The sequence below is a fragment of the Diabrotica virgifera genome, chromosome 7 (assembly GCF_917563875.1).
Source record: "Diabrotica virgifera virgifera chromosome 7, PGI_DIABVI_V3a".
Taxonomy (NCBI): domain Eukaryota; kingdom Metazoa; phylum Arthropoda; class Insecta; order Coleoptera; family Chrysomelidae; genus Diabrotica; species Diabrotica virgifera.
The window spans coordinates 209466321-209490627 of NC_065449.1; the positions used below are offsets into that span (position 1 = coordinate 209466321).

The 24307-nt window shown below is 31.7% G+C and overlaps 2 protein-coding genes and 1 long non-coding RNA gene across 5 annotated transcripts in view; all 3 read right to left on the reverse strand.

Moving 5' to 3' along the window:
• The window catches only part of LOC114329887 (ATP-binding cassette sub-family C member 4), a 90108-nt gene extending 73485 nt beyond the window's left edge, over window positions 1–16623 (reverse strand). Inside the window, exon 1 of the mRNA XM_050655876.1 lies at window positions 16071–16623. The gene's annotated coding sequence lies outside the window, so the exon portion shown is untranslated. The remainder of the gene's footprint in view (window positions 1–16070) is intronic.
• On the reverse strand, window positions 345–15273 carry LOC114329888 (N-alpha-acetyltransferase 80). Of its 2 annotated transcripts, none has more exons than XM_050655877.1 (2): window positions 15255–15273; window positions 345–1037 (listed from the first exon to the last, which is right to left on the reverse strand). In XM_050655877.1, the coding sequence occupies exon 2, from the start codon at window positions 1035–1037 to the stop codon at window positions 435–437; it is 603 nt and encodes a 200-aa protein (XP_050511834.1). In that variant the 5' UTR covers window positions 15255–15273; the 3' UTR covers window positions 345–434. The 2 variants fall into 2 exon arrangements, with proteins under 2 accessions (XP_050511834.1, XP_028134946.1); XM_028279145.2 differs by lacking the exon at window positions 15255–15273 and adding an exon at window positions 8545–8760.
• Window positions 16624–20751: 4128 nt separating the features above from the next.
• Window positions 20752–22594, reverse strand: LOC126887937 (uncharacterized). Of its 2 annotated transcripts, XR_007699303.1 has the most exons (4): window positions 22496–22594; window positions 22360–22441; window positions 22102–22257; window positions 20752–21029 (listed from the first exon to the last, which is right to left on the reverse strand). It is a non-coding gene; the product is annotated as an uncharacterized LOC126887937 (long non-coding RNA). The 2 variants fall into 2 exon arrangements; XR_007699302.1 differs by having other exon boundaries at window positions 22360–22558.
• Between the last annotated feature and the right edge of the window lie 1713 nt (window positions 22595–24307).

Genomic DNA, 24307 nt, shown 5'->3' on the forward strand with positions numbered 1-24307 from the left:
GAAACTTTTGATCTATTAGTTGAATGTATGGTTTCGAATTGTTAACACCTTATATTGTTATATCAACGTTTATACAATAATTTGTACAGGTGTTAAGTTAAATCGTTGCTTATTTACTTAACCCATTCGCTGCCGAACACACGCTAGCGCGTGATATGGCTACTTCAGTCAGGTGTCGTTCACGCGCTAACGAGTAATATGGATACTTCAGTTAGGGGCTGTTTAACAGAATGGCTCCTAGCAGAGTTCCATCCTCTTCGATCGACAGCGAATGGGTTAATCCGAAACCCGTCTAAATTCACCGAGTAGACTTAAACAGTTTTGTTGCAAAATAAAAATAAATGCAATTGTAAAATAAATTTATTAAATACAACAAAGCTTTCATAAAGCACAATCACTTAAAAAATACACGTTTATAAATCTGATACTTAAAGCTATAACTCTTTGTTCATATAAGTAGCAATTGTTTTAGTGATGCTGTTTATTGATGGTAAAGGGGGTGGTGGTGGAGGAGCGAGAGGAGTGACGAGCCGCGGGAGAGAACTGTTTTTAATTTCATTTGTAAGCGTCGATGTCAACTTTAAATTGCTATTTTTTATATTTTTTGGCACTTCCGAAAGTTTGGGCACAAAACTTCCATATATAGAAACAGGGGCGCATTGACTGTAACCCAATTTCTGGTAAAACTGTTCTTGGCCTTTCGTTGATAAATATATCATATCTAATCCTAAACTTCTACAAAACGTTTCTGCTTCCTTCATTAAAATTGAGCCATAACCCTTTCCTCGAAGACTTTTTTCTATCACTACTGATTCTAGAAAACAGGCAGTTCGAATGCTTGGAATTATGGATAATTTAAGATGTCCAATAGCGAGTTTATCTTTAAGAAGAACCAGTGAGGTAGGTAATGTATCACAAGATTGTTGTAAGCTATGCAAGCGAGCTGTATCTGATCTCTTCCATTCTTGGTTTAAAAGTTTGCAGCAATCCATCAGGTATTCTGGATGTCTGTGTACAGACACCACTTCCAAATTCATCTAAAAAAGAAGAAGTGGTGAAATTTAATTTCTACAACGCATCGTACATTTAAATCATTACAGTTATCCAAGTGGTTTTTGGTCTTTGCACCAAAAACGTGAAATTGGGTGAGACATACGGTTTTACGTTTTGATTAAAGGTTAAAGCAATCCTTTAGAAGAGACAAACATCTGTTGCGATATTCCAGACTGTTATTTTGTTACTACTATCATTGGCTTTACATCCAAACAGTAAGTAGATTTTAGAAGATTGACTACTTTAGTTAAGTTTTCCGTGATGCACAAACGTCTATCTTAGATGGATACAACATTCCATGAAATGTACAAGTCGGTGTGATCCTTATTGTATAAAATAATTATGTAATAATATTTATTAATGTAACCAAGAAGATTTAATCAAGTCAGAAAATACTAATCAGGCAAGGATATAATCAACTTCATAATGATAACAAGAAATCAGTATGTCACTGTTACAGAACAAATTATTGTCCGATTAGCCTTCGAGATGAACACAATTAATAATAAAACGGAACAAATTATAAATGTTTATGCACAATACTTTTACAATTTCAAAACGATTACATTATTTTTATCACTGATAACACAAAGTATCAACAGCGGAATGCCAATTGAAAATAATCATTGAACATAAATTTACAAGAATTGTATGTGACATAGATCAGTCCTCATTTTCTTTATTTAATTTTCTGTTATTTTTCTCAATTTCCGTACACTCGCCTTGTTGAGGCCATTTGTTACGTCTTGTATCCATGTAGATCTTGATCTTCCACGTTTTCTTTTTTCAATTGTGTCCATTCTAATATTGAGAATATTGATGTAAATACCTGGTCCTGATATCCATATTAATGCCCTAGCCATGTTGCTGTTTTATTTTACAAACTATATTTTATTTCTTTTCTTTTAGCAGCTTATTGTTCGCTGTTTGTCTAAATTTATTTTTATTGGTCCTAATATTGCCTAAGTATTTAATATTGCCTCCTAATATTGCCTCCTTTCTAGTATTCTAACTTCCAATTTTTTATCATACTATGAATTTCGGTTGTGTATATCATTGTCGCTCGAATTATTGTTTTGTATATCCTCATTTTAGATTTCTTGTCGATTAATCCCTGATATATTGTTGATCAGTTCACTCAATATCCTTATTGGGAGAAGATTAGCCCACAACTTTCCAAATTATATAGTAATTATGTATAGATCTGACAAAAGGACACGATAGTGTACCATTTCAAGGATGTAGGTAGCAATGGAAAACAGGGAAAAATGAAAAATATATAAAAGCGGTACAGCAGCTTTAGAAAAATATGACGGCAAACACTATGCATTTGGTCAAACTTTTAGACTGCCCTACACCTTGATATTCATATATGCCAGGGGTGGCCAAACTGCGGTTCGCGAGCCGCATGCGGCTCTTTGAAGTATTACTTGTGGCTCTTCTCTTGATAAATGTACCCGAGTTCCTTTTCAATTTTGTGTTATTATTATACAGGGTGTCCCGAAAAGATTGGTCATAAATTATACCACACATTCTGCGGTCAAAAATAGTTCGATTGGACCTAACTTACCTTAGTACAAATGTGCTCATAAAAAGTTACAGCCCTTTGAAGTTACAAAATGAAAATCGATTTTTTTCAAAATATCGAAAACTGTTACAGATTTTTTATTGAAAATGGACATGTTTCATTTTTATGCCAGAAACATCTTAAAACAAAATTATAGTGAAATTTGTCCACTCCATAAAAATTTTATGGGGGGTTTTGTTCCCTTAAACCCCCCCAAACTTTTGTGTACGTTTCAATTAATTCATTATTGTGGTACCATTAGTTGAATACAACGTTTTTAAAACTTTTTTGCCTCTTAGTATTTTTTCGATAAGCTAGTTTTTATCGAGATGCGGCTTCTTTTTTAAAATATTTACATAAAAATTGTATGGGGGTTTTATTCCTTTAAACCCCCCAAATATTTATGTACGTTCCAATTAAACTATTATTGTGGTACCATTAGTTAAACACAGTGTTTTTAAAACTTTTTTGCCTCTTAGTCTTTTTTTTATAAGTCACCTTTTATCGAGATATGGCTTCTTTTTCAAAATATACCTAAAAATGTAAATTATAAATAAATTTTCAGATTATTAACAGGTCACTATAATCGTACTTAACCATATACAAATATGTGGTGGATTCGATAAATATTCAAAATATCTCGATAAACACTGACTTATCGAAAAAGTAGTAAGAGGCAAAAAAGTTTTAAAAACATTGTGTTTAAGTAATGGTGCCACAATAATAATTTAATTGGAACGTACACAAAAGTTTGGGGGGGTTTAAGGGAACAAAACCCCCATAAAATTTTTATGGGGTGCACAAATTTCACTTTAATTTTTTTTTAAAGATGATACTGCCATAAGAATGCCACATGTCCATTTTCAATAAAAAATCTCTAAGAGTTTTCGATATATGAAAAAAAATCGATTTTCATTTTGTAAATTCAAAGGGCTGTAACTTTTTTTGTGTGCAATATTGTATATAGGTATGTGAGGTTCAATCAACCTATTTTTGACCCCAGAATCTGTGGTATAATTTATGACCAATCTTTTCGGGACACCCTGTATATATATAGTCTTTTAAGTCCCTTTTACTTTTCAGTGTCGGGACTAATGTATATTCACGTGTGCACAAACTTTGACCATTGTTTTCTATCCTGCGCCAGTCTGCTTGCTTCTGCTACGGTTTTCCCTTTCTTTTGGATAATCTTCGCAATGGTTGTATCCCAGTTTTCTGATGGTCTTCCTCTGTTTCTTTTTTTCTATATTCTTGCTTCCCATACTTTCGCTTACTGGTATGTTTCTTCTCATTCTTTTCATGTGGCCCCACCAACTCAACTGTTTTTCTTCGATGTATTCTAGGAGTGGTTTTGAGAGATTTAGTTTTGAGCTCCGCTCGTATATCTATATTTCTTATTCTGTCTCTTTTTGTTACTCCTTTTACTCGTCTTAGGTATTTCATTTCCAGTGCCTGAATCTTACTCTTCATTCTTCTTGTTAATACCCAAGACTCGCACCCGTATGTAAGTACTGGTCTGTATATCGTGTTGAAGACAGTTATTTTGGTTTTTCTGGATATTTCTTTTTTATTTAAAAATTTGTTGTTAATTGCGTGGAATATTTTAGACGTTTTGTTAATCCTTTCTTCTATATCTTTGTGTTGTTTTCCGTTGTTTTCCACTGTTACTCCCAGGTATTGGAAGTGGTTTACCTGTTCTATTGTTTCTCCATTGATTTGTATGTTTAATACGGGTTGTTCTTGTGCTACTACCATAATCTTTGTTTTGCGTGTGTTTATTTTCATCCCATGCCTATTAATACCTCATTCCATGTTTGTAGATTATTTCTTAGATCTTCCTCTTTATCTGCCATGACAATTACATCATCAGCAAATGCACATTCTGATATTCCTACTCTTTCTAGGTTTCGGTAACCTACATGTAGCTTTTTTAATTGTGGTATACATTCTTTCATTATTTCGTCCATGAAGATGTTAAAGAGTGTAGGGCTCATGACTCCTCCTTGTCTTAAGCCTTCAGATGTTTTAAATTGTTGCGATTTCATATTTTTATGCATTATGTAATTCGTGTTCCTTTTATATAGACTTTTGATGACTTCTATTAGTTTTCTATCTACTCCTCTTCTAATTAGACTGTTCCATATTGTTTCTCTTTTCGCTCTGTCGAATGCTTTTGCTAGGTAGATGAAGGCCATGTACGCTTTGGTTTTAGTCAGTAGTGTTTTTTCTGTTATTTGCTTCACTGTGAATATGTGATCTTGCACCCCTCGTCCTTTCCGGAAATTTTGTGTTATTATTTAAAAAAATATATTATCGTTCCATATGTGTTTCCGAATGTCTTTTAAATTAGTGATAACTAATATGAAAGAACAACTGCAACTTTGTAACAAGTTCCATTTCCATCCAAGCTAAGAATGATATGACACATCGAATACTGCGCAATCGAACATGTGGCGCGACATAAAAGTCAGAAATCAACCGACTCCAGACATAATCCAGATATAATTTGTAATTTTGAATACACATTTTAGGCATTTTACTCGACTTAAACAAATTTGTTACAATATTAAATTAGAAAGACTTAATTAACCAGTATATAAAAAAGCCAGAAGGATTGACCAAACTCCAAAATATATTTCAATGCTTAAAATATTATAATTCGTCTCTTCTTTTTTTTTCTGAATTCATTTGAAATGAACGTAGTTCATAAGGTGAATGTTTATTACCAATATATGACCCAAACAACACCTGGAAAATTAAAATTAATAGAGACGCAAGAAGATAAGCTCGAAAATAAAAAAATATAATTTTGGAAATTTGTACCAGGATCGAAGTACCCTAAATTAAAAAAGGTAGCTTGTCGAATTATTTCCATATTAGCAACAACGTAGGTACTTGTTCGTTGTCACAAATTACTCACTAAATTTTAAAGAATTATCAAAAGTAGGAAAACAAAAAATGTAATTAAGTTTTAATATTTCGTAATTTATTTCTGTTTTCAATAAGTAAAAGTTCTGTTAAAAAAATTGTAAATATTTATATTCTTTCCATAATTTTTAAATAAGTATTTTTGCGGCTCGCGAAAAATTTCAACTTGTGAAAAATGGCTCGGACTGTCAAGGAGCTTGGCCACCCCTGATATATGCAATATCATTAATAAATAATCAGTGATTTGTTTTCACGTAAAAAAGTTATAAAACGTGTAATGCATACTTTTGCTTATTTTTGATACTTTATATTAGATATAATTTGAAAAATTTAATTTCACGAAAAATACAATTAGTGATCACGCAATAACAGATGTCGGTGACAAACACTCTTTTTCATCTTATCTTAATGACGCACTTTTTGGAATTCATAGATTTAATTAGAGATTAAACTATATTTAATTTACGTATTACGAGAAAACGGAACTGCATGTTAAAGAGATATAACTAATATCTTCAAGTACTTTGAATCTGATACATCAAAACTGCAGCTCCTTGACTGAAAAATAAAAAGAATGTGTGTGTACTTTTTACGCACGTAAGAAGTTATACTTCTATTATGATTTCAACGAACTTAATATACCTACTTAACAGGTTATTTGTATTTTATTTAAATATTAAACTAACTTTCTTACCTACCACTTTTAAAAAAATTTTATTAAAACGATACCAAAAATTAAAAAAAAAGAATATGAATCGTCCGAGATTTGAACCCGGGACCTCTCGATCTCCGATCACACGCTCTACCACTGAGCTATATTCCCTTTGCTTTGAGAGGTTACAAGATTTCTCATACATACTGACAAATTTAATAGACCAAGTGAAGTATACAAAAATACTTTAAATATACTTACTATTATTATAAAATATCTTATTCCCGAGGAAGACAAATCCAAAGACACAAAAATTATAATAAATAACACATTTACTAAAAACACTAATATATCCTTTTAATGACTTATTTGCGCTGACAGCGCTGATACATACATATCCTGAAAGATTAGCAACGAACTACATACTTTCTGTGTGCGCATGCGCCCGGCATTATAAAATTTCACTCTCGATCGTAAAGAAGTATAACTTCAATAAAAAATTTCAAAGTTAAATATCGAACTGAGGTGGTTTAATTTTTAATTAAACAAATCGAACAGGGTGATATTTTGCGACAATAAACTGTAGGTAATTAGCTGCTTTAGAATTCGGAAACAATTCTCTTCTTCTTTTTCTTTCTAGCATAGTCGATCATGCTAGTAGGCTACTGCCTGTTCATTGCCATCCTCCGGACCATGAGGTCCAGCATTCTCGCCATCGTTTTGGTTGTCTACCCTGTGGTCTTTTACCTACCGGGTTCTTGGTTTTTGCGCTTTAACGAGTCTGCTGTCCTCCGTTCTCTTTAGATGTTTGTTATAATATCTTTGTCTCTGTCTGACCCACCTTCCGCTGTATCCTGTATTCCACAGATTTGTCTGATGTCTTCACTTCTTATTCTGTCACGTAGATTTTTTCCTTGTTTACTTCTTAGTGTTCTTATTTCGACTGTTCTCATCATTTGTAACGTTCTATTTGTGTCTGGTCTTGTTTCTGCCGCATATGTTATAATAGGTCTTATTGTTGTTTTATATATTTTGACTTTGCTTTCAGTATTTAGATATTTGTTCTTCTTTCAGGCATCCCGAGATTCTAGCTGCTTTCATTGTTTGTTCTCTGACCTCTTTTGAGAGATTTCCATAGCTTGTTATTTGGAAACGATTCAGTTACAGAAAAAGAAGAAAACCAACCAGAAGATATTGTTTCTCACTGGACAGCTCTTACAATGCATTTGATCGTCCCCAATCTTTAGTTCGAAAAGTTTTTTGCTCTCAATCTGGAGGCTCCAGTTTTTGGCACACTAACAAATGAAGAAAAACTAGCGGAAGTAACAGTTCTCGAAGAAGATTTAGGAAATGAAGAAAACCTTGAAGATAGCAGTCATCTATCTATTATGCCTACTACTCAACAAGATTATTGTTAGAAGGATGTTAGGAGGTTGGGCCAGAAATCTTTGGTGTTGCTGTTGCAAATACAATTGACTCACGTAAGTAAACACGTACAATTCTGTTGTTTTAAAATATAAGCTAAACAAATTTATTTTTATGTTAAAATGGTGATTTAAAGTCTTTTTAAGACATGATAAGATGTACTAAGTGTACAAAAGCAATTTCTAAATTGTATTTATCTTTTATTATTATTATTATTTTTACCTACTCTTGATAACTCAAATAAAAAATTTTATAACTTCTTGTAACTCTTGTTAATCAAATAACTCGAACTTTCGATAAGTTGAACAACTATCAAAAAAAAATAATCAGAAAAATCACCGATGCTACACAAACGCGAGATGGATACACACTCCAATCTAACAAAACAGTTGAAAACCCTCGAACATTGCAATTGACGTCAAAAAAAGACATGAAAGTTTTAGGACATCAAACAAGACTACCAGGAAATAGGCTAACAAAAAAATACTGGAGTACCTACATAACTCCACTCAAACAATCAATATCATGGATAACTAAAATTCGAAAAGACCTCCAAAGCGCAAAGATAAACGAAACAAACATCACAAACAAAAACGCCTTCAGAGACAAAGTAGATAAATACAAATAAAATGGGACAACGCCATAGTAAACAAAGCAGTGGCAAAACACCAAAATGGCCAGAAGAACGGAAACATCGTGTTGCAGATAGTGAAAAATGGGCAAATAAAAGGAACACTAAAAAGAATTAATTCACGTTATTACAGATGGCTTATTGCCATCCATTACCGGAAAACTCGCCAATCATAATAATAAATGCCTTATCACTTCTTGTTGAACATTGAGACACATTGTAGTTCTATTAAAACACAAATTTTAAACAAACTAATACAAACGAAAATTATTAAAAAATATTATTCACCTTAGTTTCCGTGAACACCATAATTTGTATTTGCTTTGATGCAATGTTGTTCTCGTTTTATTTGTTGTATATTTTAGTGTTGTTAAGTCTTCTTAAAGCAATTGAAATTTAATTATCATGATAAATACTTAACAATCTCTTGTTTCAAACATGTTAATTTTTTTACTCCTCCATTTGACACTGCACAGTGTCATCAAAGTAGATGGCCCACGCGATGTGTTAGTTGAGTTGTTCTATTTCTGAATTTTACTAGCAGTAAAAATAGCTTTGATTGTAATAATATGTTAATCTAATCGATGTCAAAATTTTCAATGTGTTTTAATGTATTAATTTTTTTCGAATCCTGAGAAAACTAATAAATAATTTTGAAAAATTTAAAAGCAGAATGAAAGATTACATTATTACCAAGTGCCGAAAGTCCCTGAAAACTTCTGTAATGTTTATTTTAATAAGTTACAGGGATGAAAATAAAAGAGAAAATCTAGTGTGATTTTTATTTGCAAATATTTCATTCAAAAGAAACTTTTTATTAATTCTAAGGGACTTTCGACCCTTGGTAATAAAGTAATCTTTCATTCTTATACTTATAGTTATTTTTAACTACTAGTAATACTTATTAGTTTTCTCAGGATTCGAAAAAAATAAATACATTTAAAACACATTGAAAATTTTGACATACGTCAAAATTTTGCATTTTGCTCCGTTCCCCTTAATTTGTATGAGCTAGAAGTTATAGTGTTATTATAGTTATTAAGGTACCAAGGGTATTATAAGAATTAGTAATGAGCAAAACAAGAACAAGACCAAGACCAGGCTACTCTTGGTCTTGTTCTTGCAAGCTTGGTCTTGGTCTTGCAGCTAAAAGGCAGTCTTGGTCTTGGTCTTGCACTAGCCGGTCTTGTTCTTGGTCTTGGTCTTGCTGCAAGAGTCTTGCTGGTCTTGTTTTTTTGGTAGTAATAATTTGAACCAAACAATTTCGAATAAAATGTACATTGAAATAAATAAAGATGTGAAGAACGAAACTATATTGTTTGCTTTAAAATTTTAAAAGAATGTAGAATGTAGTTTCAAACGGATACCAATTTTAACATTATACATTCACCTAATTATTTCATTAAAAAGTATGTTTCAAATATAAAGGTTTATTTTCAAATTTCAATTTTAAGTTGAATTGAGACACAACGTGCTTTTATACATTAAATAGCATATTATGATATAAAAGAAAAAAAAAGTGAAAAAAAAAGAAGAAAAAAGAAAAAGTTATTAGTTACATTTTATTTTATTTGGAGGAAATACGCGCTTTATTTAATTATACATACTTATATACAAGGCAAAAGCAAAACTGTGTTTTTTATGTGGAGAAAAAATTTAAAAAAACCTTCAATTTTAACCAGATGTAAAATTCGTATTGAAATGATGTATCGAACGTGAACACTGATTTCTTATTAAAAAAAATTTATTTTCAGTTCATATCAACGTTTAACCTATAGCCTATTCCACGAATATACGACTGTGTTGGATTATTTCGACAACGAATATTTTATTGTGCAAAATATGAAGAACGAAGATAAATTGCAAATTACATTGCTGTTTATTGGAATAATTATTAGAGCCATTTACTTTCGTATTTCTTATGTTGCACACTGAACTATTCGTAGTTGCGATAATCCAAAACAGTCGTATGAACCATATAAAGTTTGTGCACATACTTAGTAAACATTCTGCATATACAGCGTGGCTGTATAGTTTGACAAAGCTCGATATCTCGGAAACTGTTCATAATAAAGATTAACTGAAAATAGAAAAATTAAAGAAAATCATTTTCCGAAGAATCCAGTATCACTCAAAAGACTTTCATTATTTTTAGCTTTTAAGTTCCAATTAGAAACAAATATGGCGAAAAATCTATCATACTGGAAACTGTTGAACCGTCATAGGAATATTTTATTTCTGTTTCTACACGGTTTTTTAAATGTCATTTTTGGGTACTACAGAAACAACGTCATCAGTATTATTTTCATAAAATGTGTTGTTATACGACAGTCTAATACGGAGCATTTTTTTTTATTCAATTGTGCTCCCCCTTTTTTTGACGTTCGATTGCTTTTTTTGTTATTTGAGTGGCCTGCTTACGTTAAATACCTTGTACTTACTGTTGTAAAATTATAAGATAACGCTAGAAAAGTTAGTTTAAAACCAATTCCACTTAATCTGTTTTACTACCGATCAAAGTATACCTATATCAAAATTGTTGATTTTTAGCTTAAAATACATATTATGTGTTTTAAAAATTGGCCATTGGCCAATTTGGCCATTTTAATGACTTGTATTTCCTAAACCTGATATCCGATTTAAGTAATTTTTGTTATAGCCTTATTATTTAACAATATCGCTGTAATAACATTGTTCTAGACAGGTACATTGTCATTGTATACAGGATGTATGAATCAAACTGTGTTTTTTCTCAAACTTTGGAACACCCTGTGGAATGTTCTAGCTTTTATAAAATACTGAAATTAAAACCCTACTATAGCCTCAGGTTTTCTTAACATTCTGTTTTTTGATTCATTCGCTTATGTTGGGTAATAAAAAAGTTTAACACTTTACTTTAACAGCTACCCGTTTTTCGTCAATACAGGGTGTTTTTAAATAAGTACGGCAAACTTTAAGGGGTAATTCTGCATGATAAAATAATGACAGTTTGCTTTATAAACGTATGCCCGCAAATGCTTCGTTTCCGAGTTATAGGGTGTTGAAATTGTTCTTACAAACTGACGATTTATTTATTGCTCTAAAAGGTATGTGATATGCTAATGAAATTTGGTAGATTTTAAGAGGTAGTTATTGCGCATTTTTTGGCATACAATTAAGAATTTTATATTCACCATTGGCGTGCATACGAGTATAAACATTTTAGATATATCCCGTGATTTAGAATAGATAATAAATATTTAGAAGATTTTTAACCCCCCCCCCCCCATACGTAACGCACTCTTATGGGAGTTTAACTATTGCGTAACGCAATTTTTGACCCCCCCTTCCCCCAATCTGCGTTACGTAATGCTTGAACGGTCCCTAAGTGCGATCCACCCTATATATTATGATGTATAGCAGGGGTGGGCAAAAGCCGGAACGCGGGCCGCATCCGGCCCTTTTGCTTACTTTATCCGGCCCGTTGAAAAATTCTTCTTCGTCAAATTTCTTTGTTTAGTGCTCTAAAGTCTAAAATGACACTTAGGTATAGCATTTGTGTCAAAAAATTTCTTTACAGGGTAGTACAGGGAGAAAACTTCGCCAAAGAGATTGGCGGGTGCACAGCGTTAGTTCACGTTATAGTCTTCCGGCCCTGGAGACATTTTGAAATGTCATTTTGGCCCGCGCTTAAAAGTATTTGCCTACCCCTGATGTATAGGGTGGATTTCAGTGACCTTCCTCTTGGCAGTTTGAACATTTAATTTAAGCGAAAAGCAATATTTATTTGTCAAATGAATTTTTTTCTGTTTTCTGACAATAGTAAAATGTATTTTGAATTAAATAAATTTTTAATTGGGAATAAGCTACAATTTAACTTTAAAATTTAGTTTATTTGACATTTTGATTTCCACCTCAGATATATCACAGATAGCAATATGGTTCAAAATTTATTTTTATATTATTAACTATCTTTCATGGGAATCAAACACAATTTTAGTTGAAAGTAGTTATTTATTTTGATACTTTGATTTATTGATGTTTTGAGAAGTAGAATGGTTAAGGTCAAATTAAGTAAACAGATTTTCAATTCAAATTGAAGTTAATTATTCTCATTCAGATATTAAGATACGTATCCATTATGTTGGTGATCCGTGTTCCGTGTGGCAGCTCCAATGGATATGACATGCGCTCCTCTACCTATAGACTGCCACCGATTGGATCGCCGAGGGTGAGCGCCGAGTGGGAGCACCAACGTATCAGCTATGTGGAGCTGCTACACTGAGCACAGAGCACCAACGTAATAGATAAGTGCCTTTAAATGTTTTAAAAATATATGGACGTACCAGTCATTGTAAACAAATGTTTACAAGTTAAACAATGCCCATAGCATATTTTTAACCAACCTGCATATAGGGCTATTTGTCGCTTCTCATTTGTCTCAGGCACTTATCATATGTTGTACAATATTAATATATCTACATCATACATTATTGGTATATAGGTACTAATTATAAATACTGAAGATGTATGAGGTAGATATATTAATATTATACAACATATGGCAAGTGCCCGAAAGAAATAAGAAGCGATAAATAGGTAACCCTATTTCAAAATAACTAAAAATTTTAAACTTTTGTCCACTATAAATCCATTTATCATAAAATATCTTCACCTATTTCATAATTATTTAATTCCAAGTACAGTAGACCCGCGATTATCCGAGTCTCGGTCATCCGAGCCCCTCGGTTAACCGAGGCAAAAGTAATAACAGGTGAATTACAATTTTCAACCTTGACACAACATCGCTGATTCAAAATCAAAAAGAGGAATAAAGCTTATGCAAAATCAGACTTTTTAAACAGTAATATTGATAAGGTATATGTTTTTATCTTTTATAGACAGTACTGTATTAATTTTGTCATTAAAATATCCACAGTTATGATTATTTACGTGTTTTTCTATCAATATAACCAATCTCAGTGTTAACCGAGTTTTTCCGTATCCGAGGTAGTCACGGTCCCAGTTACCTCGGATAATCGCGAGTCTACTGTATTGTACAGCTGCAACACGAATGGATGAGCAAATGATGTTCAATACATAACCATTGTTTATATAAGGAGATAGTTAGTCAGCCCAATAGTAAAATTTGTTTGATTCAAATTGAGACAGTCGCCAGATGTCCCCACAATTTCTGTCAGATTCGCAACGTCAAAACGCATAGACACCAAGTTGGATACGATCCTATTCATAACACCCCAACTCGCATAAATATTGAGAAAAATAAATATATATGGAAGAATATATTTACAAATTGAATTAATGGTGTCATACTACTATAGATTATATATATAATAGCATGACATCATTAATTCAATTTCTAAATATATTCTTCCATATATATTTATTTTTCTTAATATGTATGCGAGTTGGGGTGTTATGAATAGGATTAATATCTAACTTGGTGTCTATGCATTTTGACGTTGCGACCCTGACAGAAATTGTGAGGACATCTGGTGACTGTCTCAATTTGAATCAAACAAATTTTCCTATTGGGTTGACCAACTATCCCTATATAAACAATGACGTAACTTAAGTATCTCTACTTCCAAAACAAGTTAGTATAGAGGTTACTACCTAAGTGAACTTAATATTTTATAAATCATCAACAGGTTGAAGTCAGCGGCGGCCGGCCAGGTGAAGTAGGTGAAGGTGATCTTCACCAAAAAATATAATCAAATTGAGATAAAAAAAATAAAAAAATATAAGTAGCATTATTATATCTAAATACTGAAATTAATTATAAACCTATTTTTTTAATTAATCCAAAAATTAAAAAAGAATTTTAATATGTAATTCAAAAATTAAAAAAGAATTTCAATATGTAATCCAAAAATTAAAACTGTAGGTCCTTGACGGTCAGATACTGACCTGTGTCATTTGACTTCTATGACTCGAGCAGAGTTAGATGAAGACGTAGATGAAATTTCGGCTCTCGGCTGCACAAGCGTCAACGGTTGTCATGGCAACGTGACGTCATCATATCGGCACTGGTAGTACCCAAATTAGCAAGTGCAGATGAATTTAAAAATAAGTCCGCCGTATTCACCTAGTAAAATTTTAGTTGGATTCGTGCTATGATGGGCAGTATTCGTTTTTTTTTTTTTCGGAAGATGGAAGACCGCAAATCAGTTCAGCTGGCTAAAGGCTTTTTATGAGATTTAAATGATTTTGAGTTTACATTTTTAGCAGTTTTTATCGACATGTTTCATATTATAACAGATATTTTATATGACGTTCTTAAAAAAAAACGTCCCTAGATATTCATTTTTGTTTTAACTAGATAAAAAGGACTCGTCAATTAATACGTGATAAAAGAAGTGAATAATTTTTTAATTCTGTTTTTGACAAAGCAAGCACAATGACGATTATTAATACTTTGAAAAGATCTATAGGTGTGATGATGGTATGAGCACAAATGCAAATTCTACCCAATTTTTTTATTTAATATATATATATATTTTAATGGAAATGGATTACATTTTCAGGATTGTGATGAATTAAAATTCTTTGTGAATTGTGATTGTGATGAATAAGCTTAGCAGATACAACAAATTTTGGGTCATACAGTTTGATCATTCCTTCCGACGCTTTTCAAAATTTATTTTGAGTTTTTGGCAAATATTTACTAAAACTCAAAGACTTAAAAGAGAGCTCTGTTTCATCCTCGTCTCTAATGTAAGTGCCATAAAAAAGTTTTCAAGTTGTTAGGGCCCTAAACTCTAAACATTTTTTAAAGAATTTTTAATGAGATTTGGGCGCGTCATAGGTATAAGTATACCGAAATTTCTTTTGGGTCCGGCAGACTTTTCTCATCTTCACCACTTTTTTAGGCCACGAGCCGCCGCTGGTTGAAGTTACAAGTTTGAAATACCAAATTTAAGTTTTATTTGTAGATTTGCTTCCCTTATGCGCAAATTCTTCACAAGTACAATAAATATAGGAACATCATTACTTACATTGTAATTTGACAATACTTAATTGGAGGACTTTTTTAAATTCAGAAAGGGTAATCAAGTATTTATTCTCCCCAAAGTTCCAATATTTAAACTATAACTTAATTGTGGCTAAACTGTTACTTCAGTATTTGTAACAATTAGCCATTCATTGCCTTCCTTATGTATGAACAGAAAACAAAAAAAAAAGTTGTGACTGGCTAAATGACACCCAAGTCAATGCCAAAAAAAAAAAGAATTAGCCATAGATGTGTGTTAATATGTGTACTTAAAATTTAACTGATTATTTCATTCATAGGAGATTCTGACCAATAGAAAGCTACAGACATGCAAATTAAGGTGATAATTTTTGATAATCTCCCGTCGTTAAGCATATTACGTCAGATGCCCTTCGTTGCTACGAAAAAATATTCAGTGACATTAATGACAAATGTTTTAAAAATTATAAAAGTGATGACTTTCAACCGTCAAATACATATTTATAACAACTGTGTGTTTAATTTAACTAATTGGTACTTACATATATAAATTACAATAAAATTTTGGTTTTGAACAGTTTTATTCATGAAATAATCGCAACAAATTGCACTCGAACTCTAAAATTAATATAGAATTTTTGCCCTCCTGACACTTTGACATAATTTCACTCGCCTTCGGCTCGTGAAATTAAAACTGCCAAAGTGACACTCGGGAAAAATTCAATAATTTTAGAGCTCTTGTGCAATTACTACTGAAAATTTTTCATTGTACATTGTACTGTGAAGAACTATTGCAGTGAAATTCGGTGAGAACATTAAAATCAAATTTTTCCTTACTTACATTTTTCGCTAAGAAAATATGTTGAGGTTTGCGTCATTTACATTTTTTTATGTAAGTACTAAAGTACTTTATAAAAAAATATGTTTATATATTATCTTCTTCTGTAACTCCCATGTTGAATAACACACAGTTTATATTATATTAGTAACAATTTACTATAAAATTTCAGAAAAATAGGTACTTTGGAAATTATTAAATTAGTTATATTTAATATAAACAGGACATTCTTGTGTTATTTAATTAATTTCACATTGTTGACACTATTTGACAGATTGCACTTGCACATTCACTGGCAGATGTCAGACGTGCACAGCTGACATAATTACAAGCTACGATAAGTTGCCTACATTTGGCGCAAATAAACTGCTCGTCAAAAGTTAAGAACCACTGAACCTTTTCAGAGCTGTACTGGCGTACATTGTAATGTAATGAAATGTGAACATTGAACATTCCAATGATGTACACTTCGCGTCCAGAAAAACTGGTACACTTTTTTTTCCCAATTTAAACCTGTGTTCAGACTGGACCAGTGATGTGGGAGAGAGGACTCTCTCCCACATCACTGGACTGGACACAATGGCTCGTGAATCACGGCGTTGTTGCCAGCACAGATAATGGAATTGCACTAAATCTAAATACAAAAAATAACGTTCAAAAATCATGGTGGTGAATCGTAAAACGGGCCATAGGTAACTCAATGTAAAATTCTAAACTGTTAAATTCCTGCTTCCCTAATCATATTACAACAAAAATCATGAGAAGCTATTTGTGTGGGATTAAAATCTGTATTAAAAACAAAAGCTAAAATTGTTCTAGGATTTAAACACATTCCAACATTTTGAAAAATACCTACATTTGCCACAGTAGGCATTAGGCATGTGTGTAAAAGTTAGGCCCACGTTATTATTTACCTTATTGTTCGCACATATTGACTGAATAAAACATCTTTATTATTATTACTTTCTCCTCAACTGAGGCTATCTTATCAATTTTATTATTTTTTTAAACAAGAAATGATAAAATAAAAATTTTGACAGTTCAAATTGTCAATATTTATAATAACTTCACTGTGACGGAACGCAACCGATACACATTATGGTAATGTGTGTGGCCTAACTTTGGCGTATTTCTGTGAAAAATTCTTATTATAGTATTTTTACTACAAAAACGTTATTACGTAGGTCAAAATTTTTGACGTAAGGGAACTGTCAAAACATTAGAATGTGACTTTTCATTATTGCCATGTTTATAATAAACATGGGAATAATGAAAAGTCACATTCTAATGTTTTGACAGTTCCCTTACGTCAAAAATTTTGACCTACGTAATAACGTTTTTGTAGTAAAAATACTATATATTTCTCATGATTCGAAAAAAAAAATGAATACATTAGGCCCGGTACTTTATGTCTCCGTTAACAGCCGGTTAGTTAACGGGGGTTTAATCGGGACCTCTTTAGGGTATCTTGCGTTGTAATAAATGCAATTACAAGTATTATTATAATTATAAATAAGTATAATAATAATTATAATTGCATTTATTACAACGCAAGAGACCCTAAAGTAGTCCCGATTAAACCCCGGTTAACTAACCGGCTGTTAACGGAGATATAAAGTACCGGCCTTAATAAAACACATTGAACATTTTGACAGGCGACATTTTCCACCTATGTGCTTAATATTTCAGCAGTTTCGAATTTTATTGTAATACATAATATTTAACTTTCACAACTGTTCACTGTAAAAGTTATTCATTTTGTATTAATTTCAAATTTAAATTTTTCCAGTGTGTTTTATTTATTAGCATCCCACAACTTTACGATAAACCCTTCACATTTCTCGATTTTAAATTAAACATAATAATTTAATGTCATGTCTAGAGTTATTATCTGGCATTCATATCATATCTGTCATAAATTATAATAGAACACGAATTAATTTATGGGTACTTAATTGAGATGATCAAACATTACAAAATTAATAAGAGAATTTTTTAGGATGCATGTTTAAATAAATGTGACTGACTAATCGAGAATGCTCGATGTTGTTTTAATTTTTAGTAAACCTACTATACCAATAAGTTTTCAATTTAAAAATCTTTTAGTAATATTTTTAATATTTTCAATATTAATAATTTACTATTAGGATTGAAAACTACTTCGTCTTTCAATGCCAGATGGCGCTAGCCACCTACTATCATCACTTCAGTTGCAATGGGTGGGAAAACCTCTCGATACGAATCAGTTAAAATATGGAGAACAGTGCCTACGTTCCTTCCGATGAAGGCTCCAATAAGAGCCGAAAATCGCGATTCAAGGGACTGGACTGCACTCCGTATCCTAATTGAAAAGTAAGATTGTTTTGCCTTCGCATTGCAACTGAATAAAAATGGTATACATTTTTATTTTATATTTATTTCGTAAATTTCGTTGAAATCATATAATAGAAGTATAACTTCTTACGTGCGTACAAAAGTACACACACATTTTTTTTTTCATACAAAATCTGACCCCCGATAATCACACAGCGTTTTAAAAATTATTAATCTATCTTAAAATTTCTAATTTTGTTTTTAATTTAGTTAATAGGTACACTAAAATTTATTTTACACTAACAGAAAACAATTTTTAATTAAATAAAAACTGCAAACTAAGTAGGTGAATTTATTTTATAAAAAATTGTGTTTTGGAAATTATGAGGTGGTCGGAATGTTTTGTATAACAATGTATGTATGTACATACAATCTATGTACCGAATATATACTGCATTTTATTTATTTATTTAATTTTGCAGACGCTTAAAAATTAAAAAATACTACGTTTAACACAAACGTTAAATTAACAAAACGTGTGATTTGGCATTAGTTAGTTTACGTCATTATACGTAGAGTATAATAATAGGAATGAATACTGAGGAACACTGCAATAGTTTTTTAAGTCGAATTCATTAATTACAACATACACTGACCGTAAATATGTACACAAATTAATGACAAAGTCAATGTTTTGCTCGAGTTGATGCTTTTCAAATTTGCCACCAGGCGTCGCCCCACTTTGCGGTTCCTCGCCAATATTATGTACCTTTTCCCGAGTCGTTTTCATGTTCGCCTTGTCTTTGAGACATTAACTTCGGGACCCATAGTAAATATACCGCTTCTTTAAAATATGTATGTATTCGCCGTGAGCCGATGATTAGAGGGGATTTGACAGTTTTCGCCAGCGCTGTTAGTGGCAGCTTTGTGCATTGAATTTGAACAATTTTATCAGAAAAGTAAAGTTTCAAACCGCGAGAGAGCGCTACCGACGAAACTCACCGTAAAACACGAGCCGTTAAATACCGCTATGAATTCCACGATTTTATTGGTTAGAACTACCCACGTGATATCTGTGTTCGTATTGGTCAGAGAATTAAGCAATAAAGACAAATGACAATCAGCTGTTAGACATCATTATGTGATGGAATTTTTATTTTGATGTAAATAAATATTATTACTGATAATTTGTATAAGCAAAATTATTGTACTGCACCTACAGTGACTCACAGCCTCAATTCTGAAATGATACAGTCGTTACTCAATAAAACTAGCTTGTGTCAGTGACCCAATATTAGAAAAAAAATTACATACTGAAAGTAAGTTACTAATGCCCGGTCTTTTCACCTCCGGATAAATAGTTAACGGGAAGTTTATCTGACAGATAAAAAAAGTAGTGTCTTTTCACTCTGGAATAAAGTTATCCGGCAGATAAATTGACGTTAAATATCAAATATTTAACTGCCGAATAAAGTACCGAATAAGAAGTTATCTGGCAGATAAACTTTGATTTTCGTATATTTCATGGTTTCTGATTACCAGGAAACTAAAAATATAACCTAAAATCTTGAGGGTCTGATTGAATTTATTGCAAAAGTAAAATTTTGTTCTTTCTAAAAATTCTCAATCACAAATTTTATGTTATTTTGTTTTTATACATACCTACCTACTGTAATTTTTTAAGCAGAGTTATTAGATATTAAATTAAAGATGGGTTATAATTTGAAAAAATTATAATAGGTATGTATTATTATATACCTACCCAACTATATTCATTTACAAAGGAAAACAAGTTGTAAAAAATAAAAATAGAATAGTTTCTTATCCCATCATTTCTTTGAATTGCCAAATATTTTACGATTCCAAAATGAAAGGTATTGATATATGTAGGTAGTAACTAGAATTATGTATGCACATGGTTCTCAGAAACAGTAGATGATACCTACCTTGAAAAAAAAGCTGCTGTTAAGTATCCAAAACATACTGGGTGTATCATGAAATTCTAAAAAAATAGAATATAGGAAGACTGATTTTATATTCTGAGAATTTCGTAATACTCCCCGGATATGTTTTAAATAGGTACCTTCTTACTAATATTTTTTTGTGCCAAATAAAATGTGCCTTATAAAAATTTTTGTGTTAAGCTTGTCACGCACGGGGAACTATACTAAAATATATCTCATATCACTCACTATAGTAATGAGTGAGGCTGCATACACGGAACTATACCTAATGTATATTATGGTTCCGTTTATGCAGGCTCACTCATTATTATAGTGAGCAATATGAGATGTAATATATCTATTATAGTATACCTCCTGGTCAGTAACAAGCTTTATGGGGAAATAGAAGGATCATTAATATACATGTATAATTTTTTATTCTTTATTTAATTGTCCTTTGTATAATTTAATTATTAAATTTAATAAATCAATGAATTTTTGTGTCTCTTCTGCCCTTTAATTTTCTCTGGTACGCTTGTGTTCTACCCTTTCCTCCTCTTTTTCTATCTGAAGCAATTGAGCTATGTTGAGTATTAGCGTTGTTCTTTCTTGTAATACATTCTCTAGTTTATTATTGGTAGCTTATTTCTGGAACTAGCTTTTTCTTTGAGAACACAGGATTCCATCTTCTAGGTGTTTGTCATATCTGTAACCAATTTTTTTTAATTAGAAGAGTGAAAGATATCTACTAACAAATATTAAAATTAGGTTTTATTCTTGTTATTGGGATTCTTCAATTTACCATGTAAATTATCCAATCTTTAAAATATTGTGTTTTGATATACATAGTTGGTTTATCCCTAGTTTACTATTCAATATACCAGTTGGATGGATTATAAATCTGTAGCGTTTTGACAATGATTGATATGTCCATCTAGCCTAATTTTTCAGGAGGGCATTTTGAAAGTTTAAATCATGTTTTGTCAACCCAAAAACGAAAAGTAATCAACATAAGAAATCAAGTAATATATCAAGTTCTGGCCTACCTAATACAGTAGAATCCAGATTATCCGTGCTCCTCGGGACCGAAGGTGGCACTGATAATCCGAACATGTATTTCTTATGTATAATAAGTACTTATACACATACATATTATAATATTATGTACCTACCATAAAAAGATAACAGAAAAAATAAATCTTTCATTATGAGTCTCTCTTTCGTCATATAGAGTTTCTGTTAAGTGATTTACAATGACGCTATGTTGATAAAACCTCAAAAATGCAACTTGAGTAATAGAAAATCATAGCACGGATAATTAGGGTTCTACTGTAAGTTAAAAGGGGACATGTGGGACAAAGGGGGTTTTACCTTCATCATACACATACCAAACTATACCAACTTGAAGAAATGTTACTAAATAGCATATCAAGCAAATAATCTCATTATGGCTAAAATCAGACGTAACATCAAGTTTTGCCATACCACTACAGAAATATAGTATTGAATTTAAATAAAAGTTTTCCCCACATTAACAAATTTTTACATCATTGAACAATTATTAGGTTTGTTCTAGCATCAGTTTCAAACGGTTTGAAACCATCAGCGAAAAGTCGATCAGCGCGAGTAGATAGGGGATAGCACTGGTGACTGTATTATGTTCTCTCACTGAGCAACTAATTGCTGACGGTTTCTGACTAGTTTGACTGTTTGCTAGAACAAACCTAATATTAATAATCATATAATATGTACATATATAATTATGTAAACAAAATTACCACTGCATCTGTTTCATTAGCTAGCTTGTCTTTATTTAAACTTGTCTTTGTCTTCTATTTTACATACAAATCAACAGTTTTCCTCTAATTTAAAATGGATTTACCTCTTGTTCAAGCTCTCCAGTAAACTATTTCAGCATAATCAATGTTTTCTTTCTAAAACAATATTGTTGTCTGATTAAAATATGGAAATGTATTTCTAAACCTTATGACTTTGTATACTTATTTTTTTAAGTTGTAATTCTTTGATTTACTTACATTTCCTTCATTCCTTCTTCCAAAATGGAAATAAAATCGATAAAATCATCTTTGAATCTAATTATGTTAGGTTAAGTTAAAGCTGAAATTATAAAAATAAACATAAAAGTCAGGTGTGTTCGGAATCCAAACTTACTTTTAAGCTTATCTACCGGATAACTAACTGGAACATAAATTGACGTGAAGAGGCGGGTACATTTTATCTGGCGAATAAATATTTATCCTCCAGATAGCTAACTGCCAGATAAGAGCATATTTATTCGGAGGTGAAAAGACCTAAGTCTAAGTCCTCTAAAATAGCATAAGCTATGTTTTGGGTTTCAAATATACCATACTTAAATAACAATAGTTCTTTAATTATTTTGTGTACGATTTTGATATCAGCTAAAATGATGTAAACTTTTAAAGGAGAATATTTATAAAGAAAACAAAACTCCTTGTTGCTTATTTCTTTGGCTGATAGAAGATTTATTTCTTGCAGTTCAGCTATGTAGATTATTCTTTTGTCATATCCGTCTAATTATTTTAGGGTTACATCTTTTTCCAAACTGTATTTCCACCTCATCTCTCAATTTTGGTGCACTTTTTTGGGATTATTTGCTATTTCTCTGACAATACATCTTAGCTATTAGGACTTTGCAGACGACTGCTCTGAAAAGTTTGTTTGATGTTCATCCGTACCATTCTCTCAGGTTGCGCAGCCAAGATATTCTGCATCTCCCTATGCTTCTTTTTCCTTGAATCTTTCCCTGCATAATGAGTTGGAGCAAGTTGTTTTGGTCCATACATGGCAACATTTTTCATACGAATTTCTAGTTACATACAATCTATCTTTTTATGTCATAAGGCCAAACCCAGTTATACCAGGAAATTGGCTCAGGCCATAGCATTATTCTCTACATATAAAAACTTAGGAAAGTGTGTCCTTTTAGGTGACACAATAGATCGAACACAACGAGCCATGTGTATCTTTTTCGGTACACAGTGTTGAGGACAGTGTATATCTAAAAGGATACACTGGCGCTGAGGGTGTTAATTATTGCATATTTGAAACCCAAAACATAGCTTATGCTATTTTAGAAGACTCATACTAACTTACCTACTTTCAGTATGTAAGTTTTTTCTAATAAATATTGAGCGACTGACACAAGCTAGCTTTATTGAGTAGTGACTGCATCGTTTAAGCTGTGAGCCCCTGTATATGTTTATCAGTCATGGCCTAGCTACACATTAAAATTGTTTCGTTATCATTCCCTGTGTTGCTTTCTTCAGCGTGCACACTGATTTTTGTACAGCAGCTTTTGTAGCCAATAGTTACTCTTGTTTGTTTTCTAGATTTTTCCTAATCAGGACTTGATTTCTTTTTGCTTTGTTACTAACTCCCTTCTACAATAGAGAGTTTGGGGCTTATTATTCGCTAAAGTGTTAGAATGCTTGTGGGTTTTGATATATGTACCTACTACCACAACTCTCAATATAAACTTTGATCAAACTGATAGTGTAACGACTAGATTTTTATAATTTGAACAAACTGCAGTTGTGACGTCACTTCCTGAGTTTGCTCAAACTGTTTGATCAAATTATTTGATAGTGAAACCACGACTTTATAAGGATTTAAGTAACATCAATTTAATTTGCAATAAAAAAGATCATGAAGATTTGACGATGCTTGTAAATACATACACCCAATTTAGATAATTTAAGTGACAGCAATGTTTAGATTGTTTTGTCAAATATACCTACATGCAACAAAAAATTTAATAAAAATTTGCATAAAAAAATTGAAGTGTTTTAAAGGTTTCAATATGTAAAAACATTGAACCACAGAAACGGTTTTTCTCCACAAAGGAACAAAAATCGTAGCAACATATTAATAAGTGATACGTTTAAAAATCCAAATGTAAATGAAATTTCAGACTTTTTAAAAGGACACAAGACACAACATGCC